At 34.6% G+C, this 14,745-nt stretch overlaps 1 protein-coding gene across 1 annotated transcript in view; it reads right to left on the bottom strand.

Annotated features, from left to right (window-relative positions):
* Positions 1 to 14,745, bottom strand: part of CFAP47 (cilia and flagella associated protein 47) — a 342,408-nt gene that overhangs the window by 52,374 nt on the left and 275,289 nt on the right. Inside the window, exons 56-57 of the mRNA XM_028523447.1 lie at positions 11,794 to 11,950; positions 1,660 to 1,755 (exon numbers count right to left, since the gene is read on the bottom strand). Of these exons, the coding sequence (XP_028379248.1) occupies positions 1,660 to 1,755; positions 11,794 to 11,950 (253 nt within the window). The remainder of the gene's footprint in view (positions 1 to 1,659; positions 1,756 to 11,793; positions 11,951 to 14,745) is intronic.

Genomic DNA, 14,745 nt, shown 5'->3' with positions numbered 1-14,745 from the left:
TATCTACAAAGTTGGATACTTTAAAATCTAAATATAAAACCAGAAATAGTTATATACTGTTCTGTAAGAAATCATTTCAAGAAAACTTGTATTCACCAAGGTAACAGGGTTATTTAATCAATCAGGAATTGATGAACATTACAATCATTTGTCTAATAATTGTTTCATCTAGATGACAAATGTGTTTCAGAAGCAAAATAACTTATTTATTCTTTACTCATTTTTCAGAAATATATTTCCTGGCATGTACTGGCAGAGTGCTAGCTCTTTTTTCTTATAAAACAAATCCATCTTTGTGTTTTGCTATTTTCACCTATACAAATAATACTAATAACCCATAATTGTATATACTATTAGAGTTTAGAAATTTATTCACATACACAATTGCATTTATTCTTCAACAAAAATCCTATCAGGTAAAACAGAATTTCATTCTTTGTAATGTCCAAAATGGGATCTAGAAAGTAAAGAAAATAGCTCAAGCGAACAGTTTTCCATATTATAGTGAAAATCCGAACACAGACTCTCAGACCCGAAGTCTAACGCCCAATCACTGCATCTTGGCTGCCCTTCCTAAGGTCCCAGGTCTAATTTTAAACTTATGTATATTTGTAAAGCAGCACCTTGTTCTCTAGTGTTACAGTATGGTATAGAATAAATGAGGGTAAAAAACCACTTAGGTGGCTACCATTTAAATCAACATCTTTTAAAATATTAGTGACCTTGAGTATGGTTTGCATCATTTTGTGGCCAACTGTACTTCTTTTGTGAAGTGTTGCTCATACTCCTTTTAATGTATTGCAAAGAAACACAAAACAAACACCTTCGAGTCATACATAAGAAGTTCAGCTTTGCCATTAAACAACTGTTTTGATTGTGTGTAAGTTAATGCTTCTCCTTGATTCAATAAGAATAATAACAGCTACATTATGGAGTTATGAATTGATGAGAGTTAGAGTGCCGACAGAAATGACTACAGAAAATATAGAAGAAACTAACATCCCATTTATATTGGGATGTTAGTAGTGGTTCCTGATTTCAGTTACTATTTTTGTATGAGTTATGTTAAGACAAATTTGTATTTTATCATATATATGTAACTATTATTATATATTTGTACTTTAAAAAATATCACTTTAAAATATTATTTTAAGCAAACTCATATTTTGGGGGCTTTTGATTTTTAGGCAACTTATTTATTATGCTTCAGTTTTTTTCATACTCATCAATATACAGGTGGGATGGATAATTAATATAAGTAAAAACAGATGTACACCCTATAATAACTTTTCAGGAAATCATTAGCTTTGCAAAGATGCAATTAGTTTTCATAAGTATGAGTAATTTTAGCACACTAGTTATTTGTAATGTTACAAAATCATCTTTGGCCCACACATTTATGTACTATGTAGCATGACATTCAACTATTTTGCAAGTTGTACTTATATAGTATGAAATAAAAAATGGCAAAGATATAATAAATATACATAAAGGTTATACTATCCATGTTTTTCCTATCCACTTACTAAACTTTGTTTCAAAATGTTAAATTTGTATCTTTAATTTTTATCAAGTATTTATAAAGACACAGACATATTTCATCTTTTCTAAAATGTAATAGCATACAGAATGACAGAATAGAAGGTAGAAATCCGGTACCTCGTGTGGGACTCAACTTAAGACTGAAGACAGGAGTCTCAATGAGGAAGCTATCGCACTTAATGCCAAGGATGACATTCTTGGGCATTTGCCGACCTAATAAAAATATAAAGAGATATTACACTTCAATGTCACATTTAAGAGAAAAAAATCAGTGAAGATTGAAATAGAGTCAACACTCTCCTCTAATGGGAAATTTTTCAGATGATTATTTTTCAAAATACATTTTAAGCTGAGATTTAAATGGCACTCTTGAAGACTATATCCAATGTTATATATGGTTTCTTCTGTAATATTTAAGAAACATTATAAAATCAGTTCATAAATCCTTGGGATTTTAATTTAAACTACTCAAATAATAGGTACTACTGAGACTCTGTTTGAACCAGCAATCTACATTTGGATTGTAGCACTTAATATTTACATGTACATAAATGTGCATTTATGCAACATTAACAATAAACCAATAATAGAAAAATCACTCAATTATTTTAAAACATACTTACTGGATAAATAAAAAGTAATTGCTTTTAGTGTTATGCTACTATGTACAAAAGTTAAAAATCTCTGTCAGCACAGGCATTTATAACTTTAAGTACATTAAAAACTAGATATCAGCCAATGTTATCCTTGGAAAGAAATGGTAATGTATAACGTTCAATTCCTATAAGGGGGATTTTGTAAAAGGCAAAAGATTTATACAATCTGAAGAGGAACCAGAGTATGGACTTTGTAACAGATAGTAAAATAGTATATATATTTACCATTTTGCCCACCAATATCACTTATAGAAATGTATCTTAAATATATAGCTCAAATATGAAACAATATATACTAAGGCATAATTTAGATTGCAAATTATTAGAAATAATGAAAAGGTCCATGTACTGGAGACGAGTTGTACATAAACGATAGTGAAGCAAAAAATCAATGTACTAAAATCATAAAAATCAATGACAAAGATGTCCATTAACTATTTCACTGAGATTCCAGACATTGCTATGTGATGTTAGCAAGATACAAAAGAAATTATACAGTATTCTACCTTTGCATGAGATAGAGGATGAAACAGAACTATGTGTGGGTGTGTGTGTATGCCTTTATTCATATACACTCATTTCTGCAAAAACAAACACTGTGGATAAACCAGAATCAAATGAAGATGGTCATACACACAGTTGGTTGAGAATGAGGATGGGATTTGTATAAATAGAACTTGTTACACAGCTTTGAGTTTTGAACAATGCATGTTCACAAATTCAGAAATTAAAATACATTTTAAATATTTGAAAAGTAAATTTAAATTAAAAGATAAAGAACCCATCTTTGTATACATTGACAACTAAACTACATAGAATAAAAAAATTAATTAAAGAATATGTTGGCCATAGTTTCCTGACTGTTCTAAGGTAGCGAAATACATCCTAGGAGGAAAAGTTACTGCAAAGATATCTTGAACTGTTTAGCAGTTTTTATAGTAACTGTTTAGTAGTCTTTTCTTTTCTTCTTCTTTTTTTTTTACAGTAAGTGTGTACTGAATTGATGTTTTTGGAACCAGATTTTTCATGTCGGAGAAGAGAGAGTGAGGTAAGATGAGGAAAAACCATGCAGTGTAGGATATGAATGGGAGTCATCAGTATAAAATAATAATCTTTAATAATTATTTCTTTGCTCTGCCCACTGCAAGAGACATCCCAGTAACAATGGACATATCTAATTCCCATATCATGGATACTAAATACCTGGTCTCTATAAAGTGAGCCTTGAAAAAATGCCTAATTCGATCTTTGCAGCAAGTTAAGGGCTAGATAACTGGAATATCTTGCTGTCCCACAAAATAATAAAATGTTCAAAAACTAATGGAAACAATTCAAAGGACTTTGGGATTCATTTGTAGAAGATCCACTGGTCTCATGAAAGGCAAGGACCTACGCCAAGATTACTCTATCCAGCAAAGTTATCATTTAGAATGGAAGGGCAGATAAAGTGCTACCCAGATAAGATCAAGTTAAAGGGGTTCATCATCACCAAGCCCTTATTATATGAAATGGTAAATGGACTTATTTAAGAAACAGAAGAATATAAAAAACTATGAATAGTAAAATGACAACAAACTCACAACTATCAACAACTGAACCTAAAAAACAAAGACAAAAACTAAGTGAACAACTAGAACAGAAACAGAATCACAGAAATGGAGATCACATGGAGGGTTTTCAGTGGAGAGGGGGAGGGGGAGGGGGAGAAAGGTACAGGAAATAAGAAGCATAATTGGTAGGCATAAAATAGACAGGGGGAGGTTATAGGAAATGGAGAAGCTGAAGGACTTATATGTACAACCCATGGACATGAACTAAGAGGGGGGATGCTGGAGGGTGGGGGTGTGCAGGGTAGAGGTGGGATAAAGAGGAGAAAAAATTGGGAAAACTGTAATAGCATAATCAATAAAACATACTTAAAAAAAGATCCCACTGGCCAAATTTGAGAGTATCAAAAAGAATAATAGTTAATTTTTAAAAAACCCATGAAAATAAAGTAGTCCCATTCCTCCTAGGCCCTCCCTATTATAACTAGAAATTGCCAGATAGCATAGACAAGCTTGGGGAAACTGAAATGTGAAAAGGAAGGCAGCCTGCTTAGACCTTGGATCTTGAGGAATGACGTAGTGGTGAGTTCCCAGGTTTCCATAGCACTTTCCATATATACTGGACAAGGCACTGTAGAAACCCCCAGCCCAGATCAGGAAACAGGGGAGACAAAAAAGGGGGGAGGGGCTTTCTTCTAGCTCTTGTTTGGTAGAAACAGGCAGCATTCCAATTCTCTCCATGGGACAGCAGGCTGAGAGGGTAAAGGTAGGGTAGAGCTGATGAATGGATGGATGGAAGGAAGGAAGGAAGGAAGGAAGGAAGGAAGGAAGGAAGAAACGGAGGGAAGAAGAAAGAAAATCAGCAAGTAAATAAGCAAGCAAGCAAGCAAGTAAATATACAAAGAAAGCATGGTCCAACAGTGTTCTGTCAACAAGAAACTGTTTCAAATTTAATGACAGGTAATTTGAAAGAAAAAAAGATGTATCATACAAATGTTAATTTTTAAAAAACCAGAAATTGCTACATTAACATTATAAAAGTAAAGTTCAGAGAAAAGAAAATTACTAGAGACAAAGAGGGGAATGACATAATTATAAAATATTGATTCACCAGGAAGACACACAATCCTAATGCATCTATAACAGGCAAGAGAGCCTCCACTTACATAAAGCACAAATCCATAGAGCTGAAAGGAGAAATCAACAAATGCACCAGCACAATTGTGTGCTTTAACAACCCCCCTCTCAGCAACTGAGAGGCCTACTCATCACAAAATCTGCACGGATATAGAAGACTCGAATAACCAAATGAAGTGACAGAATTTAAATAATCTATGTAGTAGAATACTCCATGAAACAGCAGGACACATGTCTGTTTCAAGCTCCTATGGGACATTGAGCAAGACAGACCATATCTTGGGTCACAAAACAAACCTCAACAAATTAAAATAATTCAAGTCGTACAGATTGTGTTCCTTTGACCACAGGGAACTAATAACAGAAAGACAAAGGGAAGAAAGGGAGAGTCCTGAGCTGTCTGTCACCAGTCTGCCCTGACACTGCTCTTTAAATATCTTCTCAAAGCCAATACAAATTGGCTGTAAGTCAAAAACCTCAGCAAATGAGTGCAACTGCCCTCAATGCAACAGTAAAAAGGAAAAGGAATGAGACACTATTCTTTTCTGTTGATGTAAGAGCTTTGGATTTGTACAAATATTAGCTCTAGTTCTTTTAAATTGCTTTTACAAAAAGCCCTAAGGTCCTACTAGATCTGGTCACAGAGAAATCCACAAAAGAAAGAGATGGGTGTTAAAGTCATTTCTGTTAATATTTTGTTTTGTTTTTCCAAACTGAAGAACATTCATTACCCAGAAACATAGTGCTAACCATACTTTTTTATTAATTTTTAAGAGAGAGGGAGGGAGGGAGAGAGGGAGGAAGGGAGGTGGGGAAGAGGGAGAGAGACAGAGAAACATCGATTTGTTGCTCCACTTATTTACACATACATTGGTTGATTTTTGTACGTGCCTTTCCTGACGGGCAGATCCAACCTGCAACCTTGTCATATAGGGATAATAGTCTAACCAACTTAGCTACCAGGCCAGGATGATAGTGACACTTTTAAATAAAAAGAGCAAGTGGCCTTCCCTGAATAATACTCCTTCACTGATCAAAGAATTGTAAGATTCCTTGCTAGAGGCAACAATAGAGATGACCTTGTACATCCTCCGGTGTGTTAGCAGTTAGAGAAGTCCCCCAAAAGAAGCCCAAGGTCACAAACCTTGTGCCTTCTCAGGTTATATCCCCACACATTTTATACACTGAATGTTCTATAATCAAATGTGATAGTGTGATGGGTATTTGGAAACAAGAAAAGCTGAGATGTAAAAGATAAAAAAAGATCCATGAGTCAATACTCATACTAAAAAAAAAGAGTTGAGTGAAGGGGAGGAAAAAGGTCTCTCTCTCTCAATTTTATACACACACACACATCATATATATGTAATCATATACATATTATATATGTATGCACATATATGTAAACATGTGTGTATATGCATGTATGGATAATTCCAGCTAATAAAATCAGTGAAGATAATAGACCTAATTGATACTGAGAGAAAAAGATGACCTTTATGATATAACAGTCTGGCAGGCACAGCCGTAACCAAGTGATTAAACTTAATATCCCTAATAATGGGACTAACATTTGGTACCTTCTGATGTATTGCAATGATAAGTACACAAAATCTCTTGTGTGATATTCTCACCACAATGCTTACTTTGAATTGAATAATGAAGAAACAATCAAGGAAATCCTCAATATGCAATATTCTAGAAGACAACTGGCCTGGACTCTTAAAAATGTCAATATCATAAAAGACAGAACCAGGTAGGAGGGGACCTTTAGATTAAATAATATTTAAGAGATCTGATAACCAAATGCAGTTGGACTTGGTTGGAAATCCCTGATTGGATCATGGATTGGAAAACAGAGGAACTAAGGCATAAAGAGACTGTTATATATTTGATACTCCAACTTCCCTATCTACCATTCTCAAACGTCCCAGTTTTGTTTATTTGTTAATTCAAATATTGAAATAGCTGATTGTGTGAATTTGGGAGAGATTTTGAGAGTGTTGGACTTTTTCTTAGGCCTATTTATCTCTCTTTCTATATATAAAGTTATGTGCACCCTGAATGGCAATATACAATGATCACCTTGGCTGATGTGGCTCAATGGACTGAGTATGGGTCTGTAAACCAAAGGGTCAATGGTTCAATTCCCAGTCAGGGAACATGCCTGAGTTACAGGCCAGGTCCCCAGTAGGGGGTGTGCCAGAGGCAACAACACATTGATGTTTCCCTCTCTTTCTCCCTCCCTACCCCTTTCTAAAAGTAAATAAATAAAATCTTTTAAAAACTTTAAAAAATATACAATGATCACTACATATTTAACATCAATATTTATTAAACTCTGGAGGTACTTGACTCAAGATTCAGAGGACTTCCAGGGATAAGATTTTCATAAACTAGTCTAACATGTAAAATCAAATGCACTAAGTGGTACCTCTCCACGATCTGTAGGTATGATTAACTTATAACACTGCTATATTGTGTGCTTTGTTATTTTACTGCTAGTGAACACCACGGTCATAATTAACTGAGTAAACAATAACTCAATACAGTACTTTATTTATATTTCTCAACCTACAAAATGAAAGTTGATACTTGTAAAACTAATATATTGTGCTGATTGGTATAAACACCTTCATTTTTACTGTTATTTTGTTTTGCTCTTCAATAAAACTGTACAATGTAATATATGCATGATGTATTAGTGGAATTGTACACTTGAAATCCATATAATCTGATTAATCAATGCCACCCTAATAAATTTTTTAAAAACTATTGATGTCTGGGAAAGAATCCACTTATATTTAAACATTTGAACCAAATCACTAATATCATATTTAAATCTGGATTAAGTAAAAATTGAATAATTTCAAGACTATAGCTATTTTAGTAGAAATGTAATCAAAACAGCTACTTTTCATGCATCAATTATTACTTCATTCATTTATGCAACTTTTGGGTATATTATCCATACTGATATTTCACACATAGAATACTACATAAAAATCAAAATACAATGTATATATGTATATATATTACAAATGTAAGGTAGTTTTGAGATATGCATGTGACAGTTTTGAGCACAAAATAGATGCTCATTACATAGTCTGTGACTTAATATTCAGTTCCTGCTTTATCAACACACATGTCAACATTGAAATGCTCACTACAGTAGGAATAAAGCTGTGAGTTAATGTAACTGCTACCATGGACAAGCACACAAATTGGCAGGTTTGGAGTATAGGTATACGAGCAAGAGTACACACATACATGTAATGGAGATGTGTCTTCAAATCTTAATGTGCACGCACAGCAAGCCCTCATTTCTAATGTTTTAACTCAGATCTTTGCTTCCCATTCATGACTACCTTCCCTTTTTCCACCTTTATTTCTGGCTAAGCAGGGTGGAAACTTGAGAGCAGAGAGCTGGGGTGGAGGGCATCATTACTGATGACAGAGGGTTATGGAAATGAATTCAAGGATACCAGTCAGTGAGCAAGAGCACGTGTCCAGGCCAAACAAGGAGGCCCAGATGGGAAATCTTAAATATGTGTGGATCAGGTGGACTACTTAAAATGACAGTTAGATGGTCCTAGAGAAGACAGACATGATGAGTCCAAGACTCTGTTCCATCACTCATTCATTATACAGGGTAGGGCAAAAGTAGATTTCCAGTTGTTTGTATAGAAACTAATACAATAATTAATACATAATTATACAAGAATAAACTCTGTATTTGGGTACTCATAACTGGAAACCTACTTTTGCCCTATGCTGTATGGCTTTGGGAAATTGCTAAGCCTCAGGCTCCACATCTGGAAAGCCTCCAAGATTTTTTTTACAAGATTGGATACAGTCATATTTACGGAGTGTAAATGTGGTAAATGTTGGGTGCAAAATGAATCCTGGTTTCTTAGGCTATTTGAGAGCTTTTCTGCAGCAATCTGCTCCTCTTGGGACTCGTTCATGGTCTGCATGGGACAGCTCTGCCGATCTCCCGGTTTGAGGCCATCTCCTCTCTGGCCACCTTATCTCGTTCACCTTTGGAAGTCAGCATGGACTAAGATATGAATAGACCCCTGAAATATAATATTTTTAACACCCTGTTTTGTATACTGAAAGAACTTTACACAAAGACAACACATAATAGAATTAAAGAATTGAACAGAATTTAAGTAAACTGAATGAAAATATTCTTAGGGCAGGACACTATTTCTGAGAGAAGTGATTCAAGTGGAAGGGCCAAGATACTAGCAGAAGAAAAGATGTTGGAGAATAGAGCAATATAAAAATTTGATCATAAGTTTACAACTCTAAAAATGTTGTCTTCTTGGGAAAAATAGTGAATTTTGAAAGATATATCTGTAGCTTTCCATTGATCTGTCTGTCTGTCTATCTATCTGACAAGAAATGAGGAATGCAGGATGTGAAAAACTGTGAGATCTCGGACTCAGCAACCACCATCTTGGTGCTATGATTATTAAGTCTTGCCATTGACTTCCCTAAGGAAATTTAGTGAATTCTGTAGCACCTGCGGGAATATTGAAGTCTTCTTTTGAAACATACACAGGGATTGCCTCTATCAAGAAATGATTTTAAGACATTTACAAATATTTAAATGAGAAGGCATTAACTTACTACCTTTTAAATGAATATATTTGGCATACATTTTACATGTCTTTATTCTTGTCAGTCATGTTTCCCTGTGGCCCTACAACAATTCAGGCCAAATGATGAGGCCTAGTTGCCAAGGGATAGGAGTACAAGAATACATGCAGCTGGTGGCTAGAAAAAAACAGAGTCCACAAAAGGAAAAAGGAGGAGGTTATGACACAGAGAGAGACTTCATCACCAAGAAAAGGAAAGGATGAAACTGTTCACACAGGAAAGAGAGAAAGTGGAAGAGAGAAGGATGAGGTCGGTATTTTCCTTTGTCCCTAGTCTCCTCAGGGTGAAGAAGGAAGGGGAAGAACCTGAGAGTGTGAGCAGGTACCCAGGAGGGTGAGTTTCCTTTAAAAAGATGGTTTTAAACTGCAAAAGAATAGTAACAGAGATATTATAATACAATGGTAATATTATATTAGTAATTATTATAATATAATATAATAGTAGTATTATATTAGTAATTATTACAATTATAATATAATAGTAATAGTAAAAGAATAGCAACTGTTTTTCCTGTTAACAGCAGGAAGAAGTGTGGACCAACTAAAGAAAATTAAGTTATAAATTATTTCACAATTTATCTTTAATGTTTAAAATCTTGATCCAATGTGTTTTTATAACACTCTCATAGTTATGATTTGGCTGCACCAACCTTGAAAATTTCATTGCCTGGTGCAATCCATCTATCAGCCTTGCGTGTTCCCACACCAGTTATTCTGAGCCCTACGATGGTAGAAACTTCAGAAACACATTTTCTGAGGGTACTTATATAAATGTGTAGTTTGCAATCCCAGCCAAATACAATACAGTTATATTTGAATTTACTCCACTGTGTCTTCCTTTCCTTCTAGCAGTTGTTTCAAACCACTGTGCCACCCTTCAAATCTCCTGCTATATCTCCTTTTTTCAGCAGATGAAAATCTAAATGAAACTGCTCTTAATTGCCCAGCCCCTCTACTACTTAACAATTGGTATACATTCACATTTGGGTTATCCTGCCTCTCCTGTCCATGGCTCTTCCTTCTACCTCCACTCTGATCCCTGTCTTCCCAGAGCCAAAGTCCCTCAGTTAAACCCTACCTCCCTTATAGTTCCCACTGCTGTTCAGTTCTGCCTTCTTCCTTCTGCCGATGCACATGCTCCAGTCTGTTCTGTATTAAAATGCTGACTTCCTTGAATCAGCAATCAACTTTTAGTAAATGCTGGCATGCCTCTCCTCATCACAGCCAAAGTATTCACAAGGGAATTTTATGTACTTAATCCTTCTGATTTCATACCAAGAGCATGAAGAGATGATCAGGAAAGATGAAAACTCCAATAGATAAATGGTAGCATTCAGCTTCAGTGTTAAACTAAAAATAATAAATTTGCAACGATGATAAAATACTATTTTTCTCTAATTGGATTGATGGAGATTAAGGAGAATGCCACCAGTCAGGGCTTACAAGGCTCAGGAAAATAGGTGATATCTGTAGCATACTCCTGATAGCAACATGAATTGCAATAGTATAATCATTCTGGAGAATAAGCTGCTTACTTACATCAAATACCTTAACATACATGTTCCTTTTATCCCAACATTTGAACTATATAAAATGGATCATAGCAGTGGTAGTTTTAGTACTAATATAGTTGAAAAGATTAAATTAGTAGTGCCTAATACTAGATTTAAAATGTGTTTGACAAAACTCGTAATGAATTGATTTCTATTTCAGACCCATATTATTTACCATTTAATAAAAAGTGACCAAAAATTCCAAATCATTGAATTGCAAAACATGCACTGTCAATATGACAGGAAAAAAAGAACAGGCCTGATTACAGCCAACATTTAATCCAAATCCAAATATGCTATTAATAAAGAAAATGGGGAAAGGAAACACTATCAGAACACTAGAATTTCTATGAACTTCTAAGGAATAAGCATTGGCATATTTGAATAATTATTATTAGAATCTTACAAATCTACTAATTTACATTTTTGGCTTTATAGATAAAATTAGAAGAACTTGACTTGTTACATAGATTTCTAATTCTTGACTCTGGCTCCACCAGGTACATGCTGTGATTTCAGCCAAGGTACCTCATCTTCCACACCTTATGTTCTTTCTTTTATAAAATGATGCTGTTGAGCTAATGGATCTCTAACGTGACCACCACCTCTTTAATGCATTGGGTCTATGATAAAATACATTTGATTAATAATTTAAAAATAACATTGGTAAAGTATAAGAAATACAACTTACTTGTTAGTAGGACATCGACAAAAACATTTTCCTTGGTGGGATTTTCGAAAGTTATAACAGTGATTGCCACTCTATTAAGGAACGTGGTCATTGTTTCTATTTCAAGCGGCTGGGGAAATAGTCCTACTCCAGAAAGGAGGAACTCCCATTCTTTAAACTGTTTAAAGATAAACATTCATAACATGTATATCATACATGTATACATTTATTTGCAACACTTAATAAATGCAATATGTGTACAAATTTTGGCAGATAAAAAAAAGTCTGGTTGTTAATATTTAACATGCCCTGTTTTATCTTTTCTTCCTTTTCAAAATTTCTTTTGATTTTATTGAAAAAATCAATCCATGTGTTTTTACACTGATAAAAAGGACAGCTCGAGAGCAATATTCAAATAGTCAACATTTCAATGCATATAAGGTTATTTATAGCAGCATTAAAGAGATATCTTAATAGAAACCTTGCATTTATGCTCAAGGATTTTTTTAAAAGTCAACTTGTCTAACAAATTGGATACTATAAACCGCATGAAGTTTCCAAATCCTAGGGTGAATTTCAGGTGAAATTCATATAGTTATCACTATCACATGAAGGCAAAGAGGGTGAGGCACAGAATGACATCCCATTAAAGGGCAGTGTGTACAACTGTTATTTATATTATTTATCCCCACCATCTAGGACACTGTAGATTCTGTTATCCCAAGATAAGAAATCATGGCTCAAAAACCAAGTAAAGGAGATCGAATGTGGCCATTGTTCATATCTATGTTTCACAAGCCTGCAAAGCTCTGTTTGAAATGTTCCCTTTGTATTCATTTAGAATAAAAGTCCCCCAAAAGCGCAATAGACTGTGACTCAGTTGGGCACTGAATACTTTACTAATGTTGTAAATAAATGAAGAGGTAATTAAATAAAAACCAACAAATGCAACAGCCTCATTTATAATCTCTCAAACTACCCAGATGTTTCCAAACCTAAAATCCAGTAAGAGGAGGGAAACTTGCTTTAAGATTGTTCCAAAGCACAATGGGTGGTGAGAGGAAGTGCATACAATGCTGCCTCTGAGTAGGGAGAAACAAGGGCAAGTGTATTTGCATATTATATCTTCAAATGACTGCATTACTTTTAGTTCGAGATTCTACTTGAATAATGTCAGTTCACTATATTTTCTCTTAAGATGTCCTAATTTAATTACATGTAATTGGCTGACTGGATTCAATTAAATTAAGAACTGTTTTATGTAAATTACTTACATTTTGGCTACTCAATTAAATTAATCCTAGATGAAAGAAATAAGATTACTTTGAACCACCAGGAATGAGCCAAAGTACAAAAACCAGAAGGTCATGCTTTCATGTTTTTGCCAAATGTCCTGGAATACTAGTGCTTCTAATTTAAATCATATCCATCCTACCATTATGGGGCACTAGTAAACAACACTTGCCCTGGCATTGCTTAAATCAGACTCTTGGGCTCAGAGAGAGAAATGTCAAAGTATCTCAAAAATTGTGCATTACAAAATAAGTGGCTGCTCTCTCTATGGAGCATGCCTGTGCCTAACCCCCCTTCCCCCAAGCAAATTTTCCTTGCCTCTCTCTTTGTCCTAAGCTCCAAGGGCCCTTTTGTCTCTAACTTGTTTCCTGAGCCCAGGTCTTCTACAGTTCACTTCTGCCTCTGTGACTTTATAAAAATAACATTTTTAGCCCATCTTTTTCTTAAACTTCTTTGAAAGGAGACAACAGTGAATAACAAAACAAAACTAAACAAAAAACCTTTAAAGATCCAACTCCATTGTTTCTGAAAAATAAAACAAGTGGAGGTAAAAGACAAACTGTTCTGCCTGCAGAGCAGAGCTTGAGGGCTTTAGAGCTGGCTAAGAATCAACCAAGTTTTCCACAGGCACAGGCTGCAGGATCACAGACTCATGCTGGGTGATAAAACCACTTGGACTCTGTCTTCTCACCTTCATTTTTGCTATTCTGACCTTTAGATGCAGCAAGTCACACAATAAAGTACACATGAAATAAATAATGGAAACTATTCAAAAATAAAAATGAAACAACTGAAAACCAAGAAAAAAATCTTAGAAGGCCCAACTGCCATATTAGCTGCTTACCACCATTCCTCTTATTCTGATATGCAGTTAACACAACCTCATTTACAGCATCTGGTAGCATAGTATGAGTTTCAGGACATACATAGTTGTGATATCCTAACCAAATTAATCTTAGGATTCAAAATCTGCACAAACGACTTTAGTCTAAATTTAGTTGGGTTTTTTACAATGGATCCTGTGCATGGATCCAAATCAGAAACCCATGCAGTAAATTAAAAACTAGAGCAATTTCCTTAAGTTCAGCAAAGTGTAACAATCAGAAATAATTAAAGCTTCTCCTGTAATAATTACCATTACCAGATTTTATCTGAATCAGCTGTTCAGCTGTACATGTCAGTTCAAGTTTACAGGGTCTGGTAGAAGTAATGCCTGCTTGAGTGTGGTTGCTATGGTAATAATATGGGTGTAATAATTTATACTTTTAATTTGAACATTTCACCTAAAATGTCATGTGGTGTGCTTGAGTGCGATATTGTTATGATACAGAATGACATGCCAATGATTCTGTGATAAAAAGTTTTGTAATAGAAAAAGGGCGTTATTTGTGCTAGACCCTGTATCGGTGAAAATCAAGACAGAGACAGAAATCTATGGGAGTGTTTCCCTGATGGTTAAAGATATTGGAAACTCTTAGCCTTAGAAAAGTAAACCTTAAAATTTTATTTTAAAATCTGTCTTATTCAGATGCCTACACATACAGTATATGTACTGTATTTTCAAAAGGTCATTCAATGAATACTTTAGGATGAACAGGTTTTGCTGGCAAAGGATGGTGACTGGATGAATTAAATTAAAAAGGAAGATGCAAATGATTCAGAGAGGAAACAATTAAGGCA

The sequence above is a fragment of the Phyllostomus discolor genome, chromosome X (genome assembly GCF_004126475.2).
Source record: "Phyllostomus discolor isolate MPI-MPIP mPhyDis1 chromosome X, mPhyDis1.pri.v3, whole genome shotgun sequence".
In the NCBI taxonomy this organism is placed as follows: Eukaryota; Metazoa; Chordata; class Mammalia; order Chiroptera; family Phyllostomidae; genus Phyllostomus; species Phyllostomus discolor.
This window is presented reverse-complemented; position numbering and strand designations above follow the sequence as displayed.